This window comes from Acipenser ruthenus, chromosome 9, assembly GCF_902713425.1.
Source record: "Acipenser ruthenus chromosome 9, fAciRut3.2 maternal haplotype, whole genome shotgun sequence".
Taxonomy (NCBI): Eukaryota; Metazoa; Chordata; class Actinopteri; order Acipenseriformes; family Acipenseridae; genus Acipenser; species Acipenser ruthenus.
In genome coordinates this window covers 47,370,447-47,393,537 of record NC_081197.1, presented here as the reverse complement: position 1 = coordinate 47,393,537, position 23,091 = coordinate 47,370,447, and the positions used below count along the sequence as shown (strand labels likewise).

The window sequence follows — 23,091 nt, the reverse complement described above, 5'->3', positions numbered from 1 at the left end:
CAGGGGTATAAGATCATTGCTCACTGCATGAGCTTGTGGAGCTGAAAGAACAGCTGTGTGTACAGAAATGCCAAAATAAATAAATAAATAAAATACAAGTACCTATGACATATACAATGCTTATTAATAAATCAGTGAGAAGTTACTCTGAAGACTGTATTGAAATCTACCTAAATGTGTTTTCATTATTATTTATTATTATTTGTTTATTTAGCAGACGCCTTTATCCAAGGCGACTTACAGAGACAAGGGTGTGTGAACTATGCATCTGCTGCAGAGTCACTTACAATTACGTCTCACCCGAAAGACAGAGCACAAGGAGGTTAAGTGACTTGCTCAGGGTCACATAGTGAGTCAGTAGCTGAGATGGGATTTGAACCGGGGACCTCCTTGTTACAAACCCTTTTCTTTAACCACTGGACCACACAGCCTCCTATAAGTTTTCATGAAGAAACGGTGACATCTACACCCTGGAGTAAACTGATTTGATAAACAGACGTCACAATGCCCTAGAAAGTACATAAAGCATTCTTTCAGTCCTGTCAACAAAGTTGTTCATGTTGTTCAACATTTACCTTGCATGACCATAGTACTTCCTAACCTTTGTCTCATTTGCAGCCACTTTTAAACATTTTTTGTTTTCTATGAGTACTAGAACACATTTGTAGTCTACTGTATATGCACAATGAAAGAGATAATGTTTCCCGTGATTGCATCCCAGACATATGATAACTGGGCAAATACCTCAAACCTTCCATCTCTGCTGCAGAGGGAGGATTGCATTCAGTGTAACCAGCAATTATCTGTAATGCTGGAGAAAATCAATATAAAGATGGTAAGCTTGAAAGGTCAAAATGTAATCACTGGCACTTAAAAATGCAGTATGTCTGCTGTTACCAGTTTTTATTTTACCAATCTGCTTACAGGCATATCAATGCATTAAAATACTTTTGCTCTTTACTTAAGGTATTGGCATTTTTATTTATTTTTAAGCACGAGGAAATCTCATTTATGTGGTGAGGCCATTCTGTTTGTATCATTTCATAGGTCTCACATTTTCCTATATGAAACAGTGTGTAATAAGACGAAAGGCTGGGCATGAACCAGCAACTTTTAACAACATCTCACCGACAGAATCTGTAACAGCAGCGAATCACAAAACACTGCCTGCCTGTTACACTCGCACACATTATGGTGAATTTGATGGTACTGTATTTCATTTGAAGCTCATATTTGCATTTAGTGGGAGAAGCGAGGTGTGCAGGGGGAAAAAAAGTTATTTGTTGGTTAACTTACAAGTGAAAAATATTATCATCACAATAAAGCATGTATATAATATAACCTCTCTTCACCGCATGAGTTTTAATACTGCCATAATGCTGTCAATGGGTATAGCGGGTCACCACGGCAACCAGGAGAGCACTGAAACCAAAGCAAGTTTCTTAAGCAATAAGTCTTTAATGGATTATTCACCAGTAATTCCTTCAGGGATGATGGGGTGAACATTTTCAGCAATCACTGCTCGTCAGAATTGGTTTTGAATTTTGTATCAATTTTGAGACCATTCCTTACAAAAACATTTGTAATGGGCTCCCGAGTGGCGCATCCAGTAAAGGCGTTCCACGCGGAGTGCAGGATGTGCCCTATAGCCTGGAGATCGCAGGTTCGAATCCAGGCTATGTCACAGCCGACCGTGACCGGGTGTTCCTAGGGGGCGGCGCACAATTGGCTGAGCGCTGCCCGGGTTGGGAGAGCTTAGGTCAGCAGGGGAATCCACGGCTCACCGCGCATCAGCGACCCCTGTGGCCGATAGGGCGCCTGTGGTTCTGCGGTGGAGCCGCCAGATCTGTGTTGTCTTCTGGCACTATATGTCTGGTGGCATCGCTGTGGATCTGAAGTGCGAAAAATGACGGCTTGGCAGGAGCACGTTTCGGAGGACGCGTGTTCCAGCCGCCGTTTCCTGAGTCGGCAGGGGGGTTGCGAGCGGTGAGCTGAGGATACAGATAATAATTGGGCATACTAAATTGGGGCAATGACTAAATAAAAAAAAAAAATCTGTAATGTGTGCGGTCTTGGATACAGAAGCACCTGCCAACCAAGCACCTCCTGTCAGATCTCCTGTCTGAAATTTTTTTTTTTACACACGTCAGGGATAGCATATGCAAAACAAATTAACTACTGTATTCAAGTTAAGGACAGATCACTTACATATAGATGTGTGCTATGCAGTGTAGGTGTTTGGGCAATTTGGCCCCTTGGGCTATTGTAGTAGACGCATTACACAGAAGTTGTGATAGAAGCAATTTTATGATTTATGAGGCCAGTGGCATTCCTTTAGTTTAAAAATGGGGTGGGGGTGGTCGGTCAGTTTCTGTAGCTGGGGCATATAGTAATACAATTACAAATACATGTTAATTTAATTCAGTTTGGCGCCTTTGCGGTCGTGATCTCCCTCTTCAGAGGACAGGAGGGGGCATTTCACAGCCACTCTACAACAATAAGATCCCAATGTTCAAATAGAAAATATTTTATAGTATTGAGACCACAGACATGGGAAATGGTATCACAATTTAATTTTACAATGAAACTAAATAATAATAATAACTTGTAGAAACAGTTCCTTTACTTCTGGGCTCCGCTTTCTCCTCTCCGCTTGAGATTGCCCATAATGTATTACGTGCCAGTGCTGCTTCAGTTGCCATTTCTGCTGGGTCCTAGTGGAGACTTTGATACTGCTGCAAAGTGAGGCGGACATCTCCCCCTCTTGTCCCTGTGTAAATTACACCTGTGTTTACAGGCTTATAATAACTAATCCATATCACAAGTGTAAAGACACCAGTCACTCCTTTTCTTCAGTCAGCATCCAATGAAGTAGAAAAAATTTAATTACAGAACAAAATGCCTTGATTATGTTCAACATGTACGCAACATGCAATGTAATAAAATGCTCAGTAAGTACTGCATGTAAGTTTACTGCATCTGCATAGAAACTGGGACGCTTACAGGGACCAGTTTCAGCTGCATCGTCTCAGGATATCACCCCCACACATTTCACAAATTGGATGTCGAGTTCATGACCAAATCAGAACGAAATAACAATTTCCAATAATGTATCAGAAGGAACTTTGACAAATCTGTACTTTTTCAAATTACATTTTGTGATATTTGATAGTCTGGCACTGAGGGTGCAACATTGCTTTTACAAAGTGAAAATTGCCCACAGAAGTCTTCAGAGTAATAAGTTATATAAAATAATAATACTACTAATAATAATAATAATAATAATATGAAGACATATCCAATTACAAAAAAAAAAGTTTCTTAGAATTTTTACAAACCTGTAGTGAGAGAGAGAGAGAGAGAGAGAGAGAGAGAGAGGTGTCTAGGAAAGGTGACTCCACTCCAAACTACAGACCAGTAATATAATCTATCTATCTATCTATTAGATATATGAATAGATATACTAACAAGTATATCTATTCATAATTTTATTTGTTTTCACTGGCACAAACTATTTATTAGTTATCTTAACTAATACAACTATTTTCTGTTAAGTTCTGCTGAAGAGAGTAAAAAATCGATCTGTTTTCTTTTATAACACTTAAAAATGCAAGGTGTCACCAAAAGTAACCCAATAAGATTAGTTTCTAATATACATGTTAATTGCATTGAAAAGTCTTTCTTAGCATTAGGCACAGTAACGGTGCAGTAGGTATAGGAACTCACTCCAGCTGGTCTTCAGTCGGCTCGTCCGTGATCTTGACTTCCCAGGCTGAAGGTTGATTTTCCTCCAATTCCACGGCTCTATCTTGCAGTTGATTCCATTCCATGATAAGAAAAAGAGGAAAACAGTAAGCTTCTCAGCACAGCCTTGTAGGCAGCAGCTTCTGCTTTCTCTTTTCAGGGTAAGATTAAGTTTGTAGAGAAGCACTGAGTTTCTCCTGAAGTAAACATCCTAAAAGGCAAAGGAAAAAATCAATACCTTGTGGCCACGTGTACTTCAGAATTCTACGCATTAGAAATTAGATACTGTAATGTGCTGTGTGCCTTCTTAGCATTAGCTGTTTTTTTTTTTTTTTTTTTTTTTTTGTTTTAAATGCATAGCAGTATAAAGCGCTCATAAAAATGAAATTATTTGAGTGCTGGATAATATTTCCCATAATGCCAGTAGAAAGCCTACAATCAGCTGGGACAGGATAGCTATATGAAAAAAAAGACTGAGAATGTTGTTATTATACTGAAATACAAGTAAAACAACTTCCAATTGATACAAAAATTATATTTACATATACAGTATTACTAGAATAGTGGACAGTTCATAGAAACTAAAAAGTGCCTTTTGATTAATATTACAACAGACAGTTTAAAAGAATACTTTTCCTTCCGAGTCTGCATAATATCACTAGCAAATTTTACCTATTTTACATATTTTATCTCGACTCCGAGATATGCAGAATTTCTGTAATAAGTCCAGAATAAAAATAAAAAAACACTAGTGAGCCCCCAGCTTTTCTTCTACCCTGAAACAAGGTGTTTGTTCAATATTTGCATTGGCAAATATCTAATTTAGGATTGCCATAAACAACCCATGTGACCCTTCAGGGCTTTAGGGTTATTTGGCTATCCTCATTCGTGGATTAACTACAGAACAGTATTTTCATGGTGTACCCTCTTGACCTTGCAAGAGGAGTTAAACTTATGTTCCTCAAAATGCTGCAATGTCTGTTAGACTGCACAAGGGATTTTAATATATTGGGGGAATTCTCAAGATGTCTTTTTTTAATTACATGTAGTTACAGAAATTCCCAATGTGTTAAGGTTTAATTGTTTAAATGTATTTAATCCTAAAGTTTAAATGGTTAGGAAATTAAACTGAATATAACATCCCTACACCCTAGAGCTTTTGCCTTTAATATTCCTTTGATTGCAGTTTTCTTTGTGAAGAGCTATTATTATAGACCTTACATCACTATTCAATTTATAGTTCTTCTGTTGTTTAGGCATTATATTAAAAGTTTAATGCTAAATCAGCAGGCAAATTATTATTATTACTTATTTATTTATTAGCAAACACCCTCACAAAGTTGCATACAAAAAATACATAAAGAATTACAGTACAATTATAAGATACAAGATACAAAATACAATGACTTCAGACCTCATAAGAGCAAATACAAAACACAGTACAATTTGATATCGGGGCAGTTCAAGAGCAGATAACAGTGTTGATAGTTACATCAGGGTTAGATACGAGTGCAAGTTACATACAAAATACTACAGATTGGGTTAAATGCAGGATTAAATACAGTAAAATAGAGAGCATATACGTGCTAGTTAAAGTGCATTAAAGGCAGAGTGCTATATAGTGCAGAAGGGAAGAGTTGAGTTTTACAGGTGTTGTCTGAAGAGGTGTGTCTTGAGGAGGCACTGGAAGGTGGTCAGGGACTGGGCAGTCCTGACATCCGTGGAAAAGTCGTTCCACCACTGCGGGGCGAGGGTGGAGAAGGAGCGAAAGGGGAGTGTAAAGGAGGTACAGCCAGTCTTCAGTGCAGGCAGAGTAGAGAGGCTGGGTGGGGGTGTAGGGAGAGATGATTGTCTGGAGGTAGCTGAGTGCAGTCTTGTCAAAGCATTGGTAGGCGAGTACAAGAGTCTTGAACTGGATGCAAGAGGTGATCGGGAGCCAGTGGAGTGAGCGGAGCAGTTGAGTAGCGTGGGAGAAGCGAGGCAGAGAGAACACCAGGCAAGCAGCAGAGTTCTGGATGATCTGGAGTGGACGGGTGGCGGACACAGGGAGGCCAGCCAGGAGGGAGTTGCAGTAGTCTAGGTGGGAGAGTACCAGGGCCTGGACGAGGGGTTGTGTGGAGTAGTTGGTGAGGAAGAGTCGGATTCTTCGTACGTTGGTCAGGAAGAAACGGCAGGTGCGTGCTAGAGTGGAGATGTGCTAGGAGTAGGAGAGGCAGGGGTCCAGGGTTACTCCGAGGTTCTTTGCTGTGGAGGATGGAGAGAGCGTGGTAGATTCCACAGGAATGGAGATTTAGAGAGGTTTCCAACAGCCTCTCCTCGCAGGTCTCTCCTCGCTGGACTCCCACAGCTAGACTCCCTGCTCTTTGGTAGAGAGGCTGTTTGGTTGGCTGCCGCTTCGTGCTGGCGCACACATAGGCTAGCTGTTTATTATACTAAACTGCGCTAAAGACAATACCTAAGCAATACAATAGTTTCAATGCACTTCAATGGGATCACACAACTACAAAACGCTGTGTGGAAACCAATCAAATTGCAAATCAACCTCTATTCAATTTAACCATACTCGCCTGATATTAATCACAAACAGTAGATCATCTAATTAAAACAACACCACCTTTATAATGTCACTTAAATACAGCTAATGTTAAGAGTTGGAATGAGGCATCTAGTAGCCACTGGGAGAGATTTGGAAAAAACCCTCGCTCTACCTGTCCTCGCTCTGACTACTACAGCTCAGACTGTCCTTGGACGTGTGGCCCTTAGACTGCCACAGCTCAGACTGTCCTTGGATGTGTGGCCCTTAGACTGCCACAGCTCAGACTGCCCTTGGACGTGTGGCCCTTGGATGGCTGGCGCTTAGAACGGCTGCCGGTCTAAGACACCGTTTGCCTATTTATGCTGTCCTGCAGGTCAAGAGCTGGTCCAGTTTACACGCTATCTAAATTCACTTCACTTTAGAAAATTAACTCCTTCAACCAGCTAATGTAGTTACATCAGCAACAAGCATTCAATTGTACTTACCAAAATCGCTAGTTTCTTCCTTCTGAGTGCAAACAGCAAAACACAATCCATGCAGGTCGGGTGCTGGAACAACTGCTTAGCCAAGGGAATACCAAATACAAAGGAAACAAAAACCCACTAGATCTAGGATTTACATAACAATGAACAATAAACCACTTGTTCTGTGACTTTTAGTTTGAAAGTACACCGCTTGATTTGGAAATTGCAGGTTTAATTTAAACGGCAAGTGATTTGCAAGTGATTTGAATCGTGGTTCACTTGCAAACAGACCATTTTTTTCAGGTTTGCTTGGGTTCATTTCAGACCAGAAAAATTCAAGCAAACTTGAGTTTCTTTTAGAGTGCATTCACATTTGTTTGTTTGGTTCGCTTGCAGCTTCATCTAGACTAGAGTTCTATTGGTTTCACATTGCACTTTCCAAACGCACTCGGCTCTCTTGCTGATTACTGATTACAGTTACATTGTAACTGAAAGCTCTTTCTCCTTCCCTTTTTGTCTTAATCTTTGGGAGGGACAGAAGACCAGAATCAGCCGACTTTAAAGCACATCTAGGTACATACAGGGACAAACGCTCTTTTAGATAATCAGGTGCCAGGCCATGTAGTGTTTTATAAGTCCAAAAGTAGGATATTATAAATCAACTCTATCTTACTGGAAGTCATTGTAGAGAAGGAGTTATGTGGTCACGTTTTTTTTTTTTTTTTTTACTAAGCACCTGCGCCACTGCATTTTAAACAAGCTGTAACCATGAAAAGGTATGCTCTGGTAACCCGGCTAAAAGAGCATTGCAGTAAAATCGCAGGAGGATGATTGGAAATGTAGTTCTGAGAGGTCCATGCGGGTACATGGGAAGCCACCCTGAGGCACGGAATGCAATTTAAAAGTTTAAAAAAGTGGTCAAAATGTTTAAAAACACACACACACACACACACACACCTTACATAAACAGATTATTAAGGGAAAACCCTACGCTTTGCATACAGGCATAGAACAGGAGCCATTTAATTGTATAACTTCTATTTTCTTAAGTAAATCAGTCTCAACTGTATTCATCCTCCCTCCTCTTAGCTAAATGAAATTCAATATTTTCTGCCAATTTACTTGCCCCCAGTTTATTTAGGTGCACATGTATTTACTAAGTAACTACTAAGTAAATACACCATAATTAGAGACACAATGTAAAGTGTAACCCAACAGTTTCTCCTAAGCCTAGTGCTGCTGAACTGAGACTGCAGTAACAGACCAGCACCTGATACCATGGATAGCAGATACCACCCGTTTTGTTACCAGCTTAATAAATAATGATGTGTGTATTTTATATGCATTGGGTATTCAGTCTGTATGCTTGTAGTATTTAGGTTAAAATAGATTTATTGTAGACAAAATTGTAGACAAACTAACTTTTGCCTTCACACAGTATGTATTCTCAAAGGTTCACACCCTCCATTATACTGTAATGAGAGTCAGGAGTTCAGCCATGTTTCAGTTCATAAGAGCTATCTTTTGTGAATAATTATCTGAGTAATTACCAGTGGATGTGAAGGTCATTTACCAGGGATTAACTGGGTTTTAATTCATCATCCCTGCTTTGTTAAATGAACATAATGATGACTAATTAGCTACAATATGACATTTAATAATTACAATGAAAAGTGTTACATCATTTAAAATCAACTTTGACCAAAAGGGTACTTTTTGGACAGGGTGGCCCAAGCCCATAACCTTTCCAATGCCACATTGGTCAGTCAGTTAGAGCTAAGTGCACCACTATATTGTGGTCAGTAAAATAATGAAGGATGTTGGAAACACAAAGTCAGGCTGACCAGGCTTAAAACAAGCTAAATGTGACAGAACTAAAAAGCAAAATAAGATAAAGTCAACACAATTCAGAGAATTGAAGGCATTAACAAAATGGCATTGCATTGGCTGTGGGCTTGCCCTCACAGCTCTGGGAGTATGACCTGTTTTAAGAAACCAACGTATCTACCAATTACTCTCCATTTACATGGTCATTATCGCAATGGAAAACACCTCTCTCTCTGTCCTTAGATTGGGTCATTTAACTAATACTGTGTTCAATTAGCACATTGTTCATATACACTACATCTTGTTGAATTGCTTTGACAATGTAAATTTGCAATAATAGTCTGTTTCCCTGTGTTTAATATGGCACACATTGCCAATAGTAATAAATAAAAGTAAACTGAAGCCTTTCAGTAGTAGATGAAATATAAAATATGGTCCTAGAGTGCCAGAATATGTGTATTGTGTGTGTGCAGTTTACAGTGCTGGTACTGGCTCTATTTAAGATGAAAAGGAAGCACACATAACACGTAATAAAACTATTTATGGATTTTTATCTTTGCAGCATTAAAGTTAGTATGACATGTACCTGTTTTAATAAACTTGAAACAGTAATCTAAATGTGTCATTATTGTTAATCAATGTCTTTTGATTTTACATATTTAGGTTAATGTTTAATTTGACTGTAAATGTTATTAAGTGTTGTGTAGTTTTCCTTTTCATCTTAAATACAGCCAGTACCAGCACTGTAAACTACACACACACACATACATTCTGGCACTCTAGGACCATATTTTATATTTCATATGCTGCTGAAATGCTTCAGTTTACTTTTATTTATTACTATTAATAAACATTTACAAACTTGAAAGCCTTCAAGTTCTACATTTTGAGGTGTGTGTGTTTTTTTTTAAAGATTCAGAAATTGATGGGGGCAAACTGGAAATGGACAGGCCAATTGGAGTTGCCAAACAATAAAGTTGTGTTAAAATGGATTCTTAGCATTGCAGTTGAAAAGGCCAGTGATAAAGTCAGGTTACAAGCTCCAGGGCAGCCTGAACTTGCATTGTTCAGGGAATTAAAACAGATATCTCAATGCATAACTGCTCCCATCAGAGATACTGTAATTGGATTTGCTTTAAATCTCTTAATATTTCTTTGCATTATATAACTCTGTTTTAGTTTGCCAAGACACCTGGAAGGCTTTGCATATGCAGCATGCAGTATATTAATGGTCAAATGATACAACTATAGGACAGACATACAATTCTCACTGTAAACTAGTTAGTTAAATTCCTTGGAAATGATTAAGAGAAATTACATAATCATTAAGTCAAGCTACAAGTAACAGCACAAATTTCTGAGAAGCATATGGGGCCATGCACGCTCCTGAAGGAGAGATAACCACTGGCCTGCACACATTATTGCATTAATCAAATGACACTGTGCGTAGGCCTTCAACTGATGCAGATGTGTGCAAAGAATAAAATTATATATAGAAGATAGATGGGTTCTCTCTCAGGAAACCTTAATCACTTAATGTAAACACAAGTGAGAGTATCTATCCAAGGCTTAAATCAATGCATTGGCATGTAATGCAGGACAGTATAGCAAGATATTTTAAATTGGAATGTATTTTTTATCTCGGACTGCAATTAGCTATATTGTTTTACTCTCATAACAGTTTATTATATTAGAAGCCACAGTATAAACCGATAAAAAAAATAAAAAAAAATAATCACAACCAGTAGCACTTTCGATTACAGGTAGAGAATTTCCATTGGAATAATTATAGTCTCACACATTGAATAGAAGTTACCACTGCAATACTAGAACATTGCCAAGAGCAAACGACAGAAGAAACAAGCTGATCACAGTGTTGAAGTGCCAGTATCACGTCCACAAATAAGTTTGTACAATATCTGTAAGATGTATTGGACCTTGCTGTGCTGTTTCCTGTCTTCAAAAATCACTTGAAAAAGCTTTATGTACTGTGAAACAGTGTCTGTTTGCTGGCCCCATTTAAACAGTATAAGGTGTGTCAAGAAGAACCCAGAGCGAACACGAACTCTCTTTTTCTCATTTTACTAATCACAATTACTTAATATATTTTCCTGCAGCCCAGCGACCCCTGCTGGTTACTTCACTGCTACTGCAATAAAACTATATCTCGGTTTAAGCAGAGGCTAATTGATGCATCTTCCCTCGGTCACTGTCACCGTATCTTTTTCGACATTATGAAAACTACTTTGGACAACTCCAACTTATCCCGAAGCTTGGTGGGATGTTTACATTTTTGGTTGAAATTAGCATCTTCATTCTTTCCAGTCAGATAGTAGCAGATGCACCATAATAAACGTGAATTTCATGTTTTACCGACAGTAGCTGCCTAGGTTGCTAGGCTATGGTGTGCTAGGCGTCACGTTCAGTAATGTCATCTGGGATGAATGGTTTTTGTATTTTTTAGACACCATTAAAACATCACTTCAAAATTTATTTAAATGCCTACTGAAGCTCTAATTGTATACAGTAAATTAAACAAGACAAGACCGCTTTGGTTATGAATGGAGGTCAGAACCAATGTTTGGTTGTCATCCCCTGCATTGTTTCAAACCAGAAGCCTTGTAATTAATCCGGCATTTATGCAATTATGCATTGTTACTGTAACGTAATACACAGAATGAATGAATGAATAAATAAATAAATAAATAAATAAATAAATAAAGTTTGATTTATTAAAATATCAACATTTGTATATTATGGCAAGAAGAAATAAAACAAAAAATGTCTTCTTTTTTAAATACAAATGTGTATTGCTATTTTTAGGGAAACAACATTATAATAATTGAAATAGAATGCATGCACAATACAATGAAGATTACAATATGATACTGGATCTTTAACACCACCACAATGGATTTGGAACAAAAATGGCATAATATTAGTGATATTAACTGTTGGTTCACACATTGTTTTGTCAAAATATCAAACAGTGCCTATCATTGCCCCTCAGTACAACATGTATGCTTTAATTATTTGGAAAGGGTACTTACAAGATAGTATTACTACATTGTTCATGATAAAACCCCTATTTAAATATATTTAGAAAACAAGTTATATAAACTAATTCTGGATTAACAGAAATAGTTCTATAGGACCAGAACAAATGGTGCCTTAATAGGCATTTAATAATGGCAAACATGTACGTTCTACGGCTTCGTGTAACATAAATCATTAACCTTTTAGAGAGGATGGAGTGTCATCACTATCTTGGTATAACAGCTCTATGATGGCAAGTAAAATGGAGAACACATTTAATATATTACTAAGTACATGAATATGAAGTGTAAAATTCATTTCCTTTCATTTGCATAAATCAATACTGTGAGGTACAACACATTCACATTTTTAAATAGAGACATGTATCCACAACTTCGAAAACACTTCATAATAGGTAAGGTAAAACTCATAGCATTACACAAATGAAGGCACTAGCTAAAACATTTGTCTAGTTTCTCATACATCGTTTTTACTTTGGATATTGCAGAGAACACGTCTGGTAAATTAAAAAAGACCCAACTTCCATGTGATCGTTTTAATATTAGATCCAGCTTGATGTGTAACTATTTAACATTGTGGTTTTTCTAGCATATTACACCTCATATTCTACAGCTACAATTTACCTACAAATACAATACACCTAATGAAATGATAATATCCATTAAATGGATCCGCAATAAAAATGGTCCTGGGATTAATTATTTATCAAACTTGAGATGGTGGAGTCCATTAAAGTGCTCTTGGCAAATCTACCATGTAAAACTACTCAGTGACAGACACACTAGTGACCCTTCAGAAGAAAGGGAGAAACTGGAAGCCTAGCAGGAGGGCAGCTACTTCAGAGTGAAAATGCACTCAAGTCTCAGCCCACAGTAGCAATTAGCCATTATTAAGTATGATGTGACCAGATTCCAAACAACGATTCTATCTGGGAGGTGTATTACCACTATTAACAAAATGCATTTATTCTTACTCCACACCACATAATAAATGGGATTGACACAAAGAGAAATGATGAATGCAAACACCAGCATCATCTAGTGCCACGCAGTGCAAGTAAAAAGCGAAACTGGATCTGAACTAGCAGATCCCTAGGTGGCCCTGGCTGTTATTTTTATAAAGACACTTTGGATGATATAGCCTATTAGCTAATATATTGCAGAAAACTAGAACTGAAGAATAGCTCCTTAACTCAGACTTACTCAAATATGTGTTTTTTTGAATTTTTTTTTAAATTGCAATAAGAACCACTCAGAATCATATACAATATACATGTGGTGTCATACGGATTTCAATCTACTTCCTCTTTACGCCAAAACAAAAATGTATTTTTTTTTTTTTTTTAACCATGTTTTCCATCTGACCTTTGTATACATTGTCTCCCAATAGATCTAAATCATAAAAGTGTGAATGAGAAGACAAACAATATGCTGTGATGGTCATGTACCGTTGTAGACAAAAGTATTGGCCCCCTACACTTAAGATAAGACTCAAGAAAACATGTTAAATACAAGCATTTAGTGAACATTACCCCACTAATTAATATGACAAAACACCAAAAATACAGTTTCTGGTAGTTTAACAAACAATCATATTTTATATAATATCTATCTATCTATCTATCTATCTATCTATCTATCTATCTATATAAAGCACTTAAACCATTTCAAATATTTGTTCAAGTATTGACACCTTTACCTTAAGTCTGTAAAAATGTAATATAACTGATTAAAAAATAAATGTGTTGATTGAAACCATTTACACAGTAACAAAGCTGCATTATAAAGTCAGTAGTCAGAAAGAGGTCATTGTTTCCAGTATCTGTTAAAGAACAACATTTTGACAATACAGCAGATGATGGTCAAGACAAACGAGTTGGGTTCACATTTGAGAAAAGCACTCATAAAACAAAGGAAATGGCCACAGAACAGTATCAAAAGAAATATGAAATACCAAAATCCACAAATCAGAGCAATAATCAAGAAGTACCACAGAACAAATTCAACTAAAGTAGGCGCCCAAAGAAAATTATGGGCACAGTAGGTAGGAGAATAGTCGGAAAAGCAAAAAATAAAATGAAAAAATCCAAGATTAACAGTCAAGGACTTAAAGATTTGAAGTATCAGACATAATAGTGCATGAAATAACTAGAAAGGCACTTGAACACAGAAGAGATGTATGCATGTAGAGCTCACTGCAAACCACTTTTAAAAGAAACTTCATGAAACAAATATTCTAAAATTTGCCAAGCAATATGAAAAGGAATCTAAAGTATTCAATAAAATTCTCTGGTCAGATGAGACTAAAATGGACAGTTTCTCCAAAAATGGACCACAGTATGTTTGAAGAAAAAAAAAAGGGAAAGCCTTCAATGAAGAAAACCTTGTACCTACAGTTAAGCATGGAGGTGGTTCAGTAATGATATGGGAGTTCAGGGACTGGAGACATTCATGTGGTTGAAGATCAAATAAATGCATTCATGTACCAAAACATTCTACAGAAGTACAATAATACCTGCTTGTAGGCTGATTGACAGTTTATTTTCCAACACGACAACATCCCAAAAAACATGGCTGTCAACTCTGGAATTCTTAAAGAAAACACAAAGATAAAAGTTCTGGAATGACCTTTGCAATCATCAGATCTCAATCCAATAGAAATGCTTTAGAAAAAAAGCTGTAGCCAAGCATTGTGTATCCAATCTGTCTGAGCTGAAGGAAATACGCCAGACAGAATGGGACCAGATTTCACCAACAAGATGTAACATACTGGTTAAGAATGATCATAAACATCTGAAAGCTGCAATTAAAGCAAAAGGAGGACACACAAAATACTAAAGCAGGTGTGACAATACTTTTGTCATGAACGAATACTTTAAATGAAATGCATTTTTGTTTTTTGATTAAGAGTATTTGTTAAATTACTAGAAATTGTGTATTTTGTTTTTTGATTTATTAAAAAGTGGTTAACATTTACTAAATGCTTGTCCTTAATCTGTTACATTGAATTCTAGTATAATAAGAACAGGGTGCCAACACTTTTGTCAGCAACTGCATTTCTATAACAAAATTACACTAGATGTAGCACTGCAGAAACAGGTTTCTGACCCTTACCTGACCGGAAGAGAGTTATTCATTCAAAAATAGTAATGATGTTGTGGCTTCTTCAACCACTTGCCTGTTAATGCTACAGATGCACTCAGGAAAAAGAGACATGTGCAGAACTCTCTGCATTAAAAGCATATCAGGTTTCCTGGACTACACTTTTACAGGGCATTAGAGTTTCACACCTCACGTTAATGACAATGAAGATGTAAGGCTGCATAAAATTCAATAAAAAAAAAAAAAAAAAAAAAAAGCTTTTCTAAACAATACAAAAGTTATTGTCTACCGGTAACAACCAGAAAATACAATCTCAATGGTTCAGTTAGAAAGAGAAAAAAGTAAAAGTAAAAGTAAAATACATACTATAAGCCATCTCGTGTTTAGAATTTGTATTTTATTACAATAAATGTTTTGTTAAGACTATAAAACGCTATGGCCAAAAATCTTGTATAAAAATCTTGTATCCGCTAGAATTTTATGAGAATGAGAAAACTAGGAGAATAATTTAATATATTATATATATATATATATATATATATATATATATATATATATATATATATATATATATATATATATATATATAATTTAACATGTAATCAAAGAAACTACAAAATGATACTGCAAGAGTCTACCGGAACCATTATGTTTCGTAATGTTTTTCGGTATGTAGTTCAATATGTTAACGTAATATTATTCAACAGGTTTCATTCGATTTTGATGCAAAATTAGTTAATTCTATAGGTTGATGCAAAACATTTTGCCATAGCTGTACTGCACACTTGATTATTTACATAATATGTAGATGAAATCAGATTTGTCTGTTATTTATTACCTCTCCACAATGTTGTAAAACTAAATTGAATCTTCACATAAAAATCGAAGATTGACTGTATTCTTGTTGTTTGTGGCAGATTAAATACAGTCATCGTTTAAAATGCCAAGATGACAGCACAAAATGTTGGCTTGGAATAAATAAAGGATTACCATATTGATCTCTACATCCAATTACTACAATAACAGCACTTTTCTTTTAGGTTGGGTCGAACATTGAGGCACTGTACTGTGCAAGAGTGAATTATTGGCAACGCTGTATAGAGGGTCCGTGTATAATTCTGAACCCCACCTTAAGGGGTCCAGTATGGATTAATCCAGAGAAACAGCAACAAGGTGGATGTAATAATAATAATAATAATAATAATAATAATAATAATAATAATAATAATAATAATAATAATAATAATAATAATATACACCCAGCTGTGCTGTGCATAATGAGGCTGTAATTATATTGAGGGTTTCTGGCAACATACAAATAATAAGAGTGCTAGCTCAAGTGATTCATCAATGTCACCAAAGCCAGAGATATTATTTGTTATAATATGTGGTGACATACCAGACAGAAATGTTAGAACTAGCAGTGTTTAACAACTGAAGAAGTGTTGAGAAGAACATTGGAAAATATAATTTAAAAAAATTAACAATTCCTATTAAACTTCAATATTATTTTACGTTATTAACATCTTTTTTGGTGGGGGACACTACATATATTATTACAAAGAATTTTAGTAGAAAAGTTTCTTGGCTTTTTTGGAGGGTGCAGTTGGACGATTTCCTCTGCTTAGGGCATGTGGCTGACGTAATTTCTTACTAAATTTATGTTGCTTATTTTCTAAGAGTTCTTGTATTCTGGTGTTCCACAAATTTCTCCTGGTCTTCTGTAGATAAAACTTAATCTGCAGGCCACTGTTTGTTTTGATATTTACATTGTTTTGTTTCTGTACTGGTGGCGGAATTTGTTTTTAAAAACAGGTTAGCAGTTCAATCTTATACACAGGCAATCTTATTGTACAAAGGTCTCGTACCTCAACTGTGTACAAGACTGTAAAACACCAAAATTATCGTTCACCATGTTTTGTAATGGTATTAACAACAACAACAACAACCACCCTCCTTGTGGATGCAGACAATTAGTCCATTTCAGCAGGGACCTCATCCTATCACTGACAGGTGAAAGAAAAAAATAAATGCATACACTTTTCACAATAATGTTGTACCAACTACTTTGCAGCTTCTCTATACAAGCAAAGTACATACCAAAATACAGTGCATTGTAACCGACACAGAGATGCATTTATCATTTATGTATTAGTCTGTTACCAGTGCCACCCTGCTGCTCTATATCCTGTATCTCATTTGCTCTCTTATGTGAAGTTTTTTGTAGACATATTTGTTCCAAATACGTAAATATTTTAGAGAAATAAAAAGGACCAGTTATGCAATCAAGAAATACCTCTCTTGTAGTCTGTGTTACTTATTCACATACTAGAAGTCACTAATTGTGACTCTTGCTTGTTTTTATTTCTAACAGAAGAGATGTTGTACTGTAAACAACCAATGTGAAGGCGAGTTTATATAAGAAAGTAACATAGTTCTGGAACAAGTTTTATAGTCAAGTTCCTATTGAAAATGAAATAGTTTCTTTACATTAAACCATTACGAACAAGTGGTTCTACTCCATGGAGCTGTATTTAAAACAAGGTAAAACTGCCACCGAAAACATTAAATAATGAAACAATGAACTGCATATTTACAGTAACGCTTGTCCACATTTTCTGCCCAAAAATAAAACTGAACAGCTACACCATGTAGAGGAATGCAGTCATTTAGCAATAAAATGTCAATGCAAGGCTCAGACAAAAAAAGGGATGCAGTGCAACAGAGAAACGATAAAAGCACAAATGTGGTTCCAGTCTTCACCACCACTGTATATCACTTCCAAGCAGCAGTATCTTATGAAGGTACTAGGCCTCTTGGCTTTATGAAGGTCATTCAAAGTCCTCTAATGCTTCAGCTGTTAGCGACAGGGCAAAAAAGCTGTAATGTATCATACATTAAGTGAAAAGTTCCGATCTGTTTCCATTATTGATTTCTGAATCAGTAGATCGCCCGTGGGTGTTTCATGCTGTAGTGGGCCTCTGACGCAGATACATACGCAGATTCGGGAAAGAAATCCTCATGGAACTCTGCCAAAAACCTGCAATAAATAAATAAATAAATAAATAAATAAATAAAATAAAAATAAATCAATCAATCAAAACACAGGTTTTTAGTTAGCCTCTCCATAGGCAGAAATCGTCTAACGCCTGCTTCACTCACCCTAATATCAGAGTGGAGATTCACTCAATCGAAATCACGCATGCGTACAGGTGGATGATAATTTTGAAACTATACTAACCTATGACCTGCTAAAGAAAAATGAAATATTTATGCACAATGGTTTAGAGAGAATACATAATCCCATTACATCAATTCAAGATCATTTTCTTTTACTTTCATTTTTATGCTAGTAACTTTGTCAGATGTGCCAGCCCTGAAACACTTAAAATGCACACCAAAAAGTGCAGCAAATAGTTTCAATGTAAATCTGGTTGGCGTTATAGCCTGTAGCTATGCAACAGTGTTTAAATCCGAGTTGGGTGGTGGTATTGCTTTGTGTCATTTCCATCAGTACTTGAGAAAACAGGGATTGCTCGCATTAGATTGCAATATTTATATATCGATATCTTCACTGTGTACAGCTGTGGCAAAAAGTTTTACGTCACCTAGAATTGTATCTATCAATCAATCTTTTATATAGCGCCTTTCATAGTGGACCACCATCACAAAGCGCTTTACAAGATAGTGTAAAAAACAAACAAACAAAAAAATGCATAATACATGAAATACAGTGAAAAACAATGCATAATATATTAAATACAAGGCTAGGATGTAAAAAAAAATGTGGATGCGAGAGAGAAAAAAAAGTAGCAACACCACAACTGCTAATAACAGATATCAGAGTTAAAGAGCATGGAAAGCAAAAGAACAAGTGGGTCATGAGAGTTGATTTACAGCGAGCGACGGTGGGAGTATCACGCACCAAAGCTGGGAGAGAGTTCCAGAGAGTCGTAGTCATGAAGCTAAACCAGCGTTCTCCAAGTGTGGGGGATAGCAAGCAGGCCAGAGTCAGAGGACCTCAGCTTGCGGGCAGGGACATAGTGGGTCAGCAGGTTGAGGAGGTACTCAGGACCTGTGTGATGAAGGACATTGTAGGTGAGCAGGAGAGTTTTGAAAGTAATCCTGGACTTTACAGGTAGCCAGGGTAGCTGGGCAAGACGTGTTCAGGTTTTTCACATCTGGTAAGGATCCTGGCAGCGGCATTCTGAACTAGCTGCAGTCAGTTTATGGCGCGTGCGGGGAGACCACCATAGAGAGAGTTGCAGTAGTCGAGTCGAGAGGAGACAAATGCATGACAGAGTATCTCTGCATCCGGGAGAGAGAGGTAGGGACAGACTTTGGAGATGTTTCGAAGATGGTAGAAGAAAGACTTGACAACGGAGGAGATGTTGGCATCAAAGGAGAGGTTGCTGTCAAGAAGTACACCAAGCTTCAACAGTGGGGGAAGGCAACAACAGACAGTTTCCGAGGTTCAGGGCAGCTATATTGAGATTCATAAGTCATTTTACATGCTCCAAAAGGACTGAAAAAAAATAACACAATCTGTATTGTTAATATGTGAAGTAACGTTATTAAAACATAATTAGTTAGCTAAAATAAATAAATAAATAAATAAATAAAATAAAATGCCACATCACAGCCTGAAAAATGACATATTGACATCATTATTCAGATAATTTACAAATCAATCACGTTTTTGTAGAACATACCAAAGTAAACATGAAGTTCAGGCCGCATAACTAATCAGGCAGGCACGACTGTGGCTTGGTCTAGCAAAGAGAGAAGTTTACAATGTCCTGCTGCGTTTCATTGCCCGGTGGAGCATTTTCTTATTGTATTATAAACTAAAACACTAAAACGGAACGCTGCTCTTCGATCCCTTTTTAATTCAGAACACTCCAAGTTGCCTCTGGGAAGGTTAAAAACCATGACTCGGAAAATCAATTCTTGCTGCACTGGTGATGCTGTCCCACTTATCTGTATATTTTTAGAAATTAAATATTTGGCTATACCACAGTTTTGCCTACTAAGCACATAATTTTACTTTCTCCTAAAAAAAAAAAAAAAAAAAAAAAAAACACAACAACACATGCACAGTTCCCCTTCCTGGAATTAAACATATGGACTAGTGTACAGCAGCATTTTATTTATTTTTTCTAGTTGGTCTCAAATTATAGAAGCATCCCTTTGAAGACTGTTCCTTGTGAATCAATAACTAGTGCATTCTTGGGTATAGAAGCATTGTCTAGCTAGAAGTCTGTCCGATCTGTATGGCAAATGATCATTTAGAGATATCTCAAATAAATGTATAGATATCTCTAATTATTTTAAGATCTCTAAATCATGTTAAGATATCTAAAAAAACATTGAGATATGTTTAACACTAGAACCGCCGAGATTTCAGACTACATACAACCGCTGCACCCGCAAAATGTGCGGCTCCATTTTAAAACGGCTTTGATATGAAAATGAAAAACAAAACAAATCAGATACAACTTAATATTTTTTATTTATGAATATCATACATAATATTCAGAGCAGAAACACCGTATTTACATTGAAAATTAAACTTCTTATTTTTCAAAAAGAGCACATACATAAACATGAAACTAATAAAATAAACTTTACGCAATAAACTTGTGTAAACAGGTGTAGAGAGCTGTAAGCACATAAAATTATAAAACAAATAACTACTTAAAATAGCATAAAAACAAAAATGTAACATAACTTATATAACGTGAAAATGCTTTGAGTGAAACAGAGTTCAAAGGCTCTGTCTGTCTGTTCAGAGCTCTAGTACAGCTTTCTAAGTGCAATCTACACAGAAAATACACTTTTCAACTGTGCCAGTGCATTTGCCAACGGGTGCAGCAATCTGGCATTGTCTTTTATTCCGTGTGCCAGTGGGCGCAGGGCTGGCTGAAGGTTGATGGGCATTTACCAGCTTTCGTGTCTATTACCAAAATATTTCTGCGGTAGCTCCAGGGCTAGCTGCAAAATGTGATTGTGTTGCCGGTGCACTCCTTGTACAAAACCAAAACGCTGATGGCTGCCAGGTCCAAAACATTATAAAAAAACAGCCACAGGCCACCTGCAAGTACCACCTTTGACAGAATGCAGCTGTGCCAATTGATCCAGTATAGCCACACTGTACTTCGTTGTGTTGTAAAATGCAACAGTCTCTGGCTTTTGTTTAGTCCCGATGGTCACTAATTTGTGCAGAGAGCTTAGAATAAGCCCTTTTTTGTTGTTTTTTTACACCTGTACACACCTCAGAGTGGCACTGTTGTTCTGCATGAGGAGAGGAGTGGAGTGGAGTGGAGTGCAGGGGGGCTCGCACGGCTTGAGCTGTTGGTGGTAGCGCTTGTCTTGCCTTGTACACAGTCCCTACCAAGGTGTATTTTTTTTTTTTTCTTCAACTCCCTGGCCAAATGGAGAGAAGTAAAAAAAAAACAAAAAAAAAAACACAACAACAACAATAAGTGGTGACATTTCGTCCTTTGCCCAAGTACGGCTCCATCAGCCTCAGCACAGCACAGCACAGCACAGCCTCCCTGTCTCACACCAGTAGGGCGTGTTTTGTCCTTTCCCAGGTAGGGAAAACCATTTACAAGGTATTTGGAATCCACGCCAGCTGCAAGCCAGAATTTGATGCCAAACTTTGGTTTGTTGGCCATGTAACAACATGCCTTTGTGGGAAACAGCTGCTCATCCACGGTGATGAAAGGTCCAGGCTTATAGCAGGCAATGCTATTTTTGATGAAGCTATCCCAGACCTCTGATGCCATAGCAAATTTGTTTGTAATAAGTCGGGCTGCTCTTGTTTTCAAATCAAAACATATGAATCTCAGGATTTCCCAAAAGCGATTCCGTGACATTGTTTCCTTGAAGGAGGGAGACCCCACTCTTGTGACTCTTGTGCTTTTGCGCCACGCACATACAGGATTGCAATGAAAGCTTGTAATTCCTCCAAAGACAGATCTCAAGGGTCAACATTTAGTACCCGCTGTGCCTCTGCCACAGTACAGCGCTGGATTTTCTGATGTGTACTCTCAAAGCCTCATCACTGGGATTTATAATTTTCCAAACTGTCCCATCATTGCCCGTCTCCTGAATTACACTTGGAGAAGCTGATGCAGCAGGTGTAGTTGTCCTTGGTGCTGAAGTGGCAGTGACAGCAGCTTTTCTCCATTACTGGATATCTGGATCTGCCACGACCACTACCTCTCCCTCTCACCCTGGTCGGCACTTCTTGTGTTTGACCTGCAGGTAAATCCGGCTCGGTGTCCTCACTTTCACTGTCGGAACTGCTGGTTTCGACAGCCCAGGATGCGTCACTGTCGTTATCACTCACCCCGCCATCAGAATCTCCTTCAGCCAAATCTTATAACAGTTCAAGCACTTCTTCCATATTCAGTACTCGTCTTTGAGCCATCTTCTCAGTCAGTATAAAGATAATAATGAATTGGAGTGCCCACAGCACAGTCTAATAAACACTAACACCAGCCAGCCTGTCGCCAGCCCTACAACTAATACAATGAAATGCATTTAAAGATATCTGCAAATTATTTACAGACACAGTAGTCTCCATGTATAGGAACACCTCCTAAGAGAATACTTCGTCTAAGGGAACACCTTTGTGGGGAAACAGATTACTTATTCAGTTCATTTCATATGTTGATGCACGTGTGTCATGACAAGTAATACATATATTTATCGATTCATATTGTGTCTGGTGGCTAACTCCATGTTAGAGAACACTTTGCTTGCTTCCTAAGGGGTGTTCTCTTAGTTGGAAACCACTGTATCTCTAAATATTTCAAAACAACGTAAAATGCAATTTGGCTACTAAAGTATTTAATTTTGTGGATGGTGTTCCCTTATAGAAGCCTCAACCTGGGATTTCTAATGTTGTTCATTTATCAAATCAATGAATTGAAACACCAACTTGCAAACAAGCTACTTTACTGCACTGCTCATCAACACTGTATCAGAGGCATACATGGGAGTAATACCATTAACTGTGTAGCAACGTATTGTGGCTGAGACAGACTAAAGTCACATTATCATTCAAAGCAGAGTACTATACTGCAGAGTGATTAATCAAGATTGATTATGATTAACAACGTATTAGATTGAACATTCATACTAACGCTTAACTGAATCTTAATGAATTCTGGAAACTGTAGTGCACCCTTGTAAACTGACTAAAAATCAAGAGTCTTCTGTATAACACTACTACTCAGGATGGATAGATAGATAGACAGACAGATTAAATGGATGCAGAAATGTAAAGAGTAGATACAGCTCATTTTTATTGGGACCGTAAAGTCATAGTTACTAATACAAGTTAAATGTT

The 23,091-nt window shown here is 37.2% G+C and overlaps 1 protein-coding gene across 3 annotated transcripts in view; it reads right to left on the bottom strand.

Annotated features, from left to right (window-relative positions):
* Window positions 1-17,127: 17,127 nt before the first annotated feature.
* Window positions 17,128-23,091, bottom strand: part of LOC117405102 (male-specific lethal 3 homolog) — a 31,091-nt gene continuing 25,127 nt past the window's right edge. For 2 of the 3 annotated variants that reach the window (XM_034007896.3, XM_034007898.3), the window contains one exon: window positions 17,128-17,769. In XM_034007896.3, coding sequence (XP_033863787.3) covers window positions 17,670-17,769 — 100 coding nt within the window. In that variant the 3' untranslated portion in view covers window positions 17,128-17,669. Of the gene's footprint in view, window positions 17,770-18,654; window positions 18,805-23,091 lie in introns of all 3 variants that reach the window. The other variant, XR_009329517.1, reaches the window with a different exon arrangement.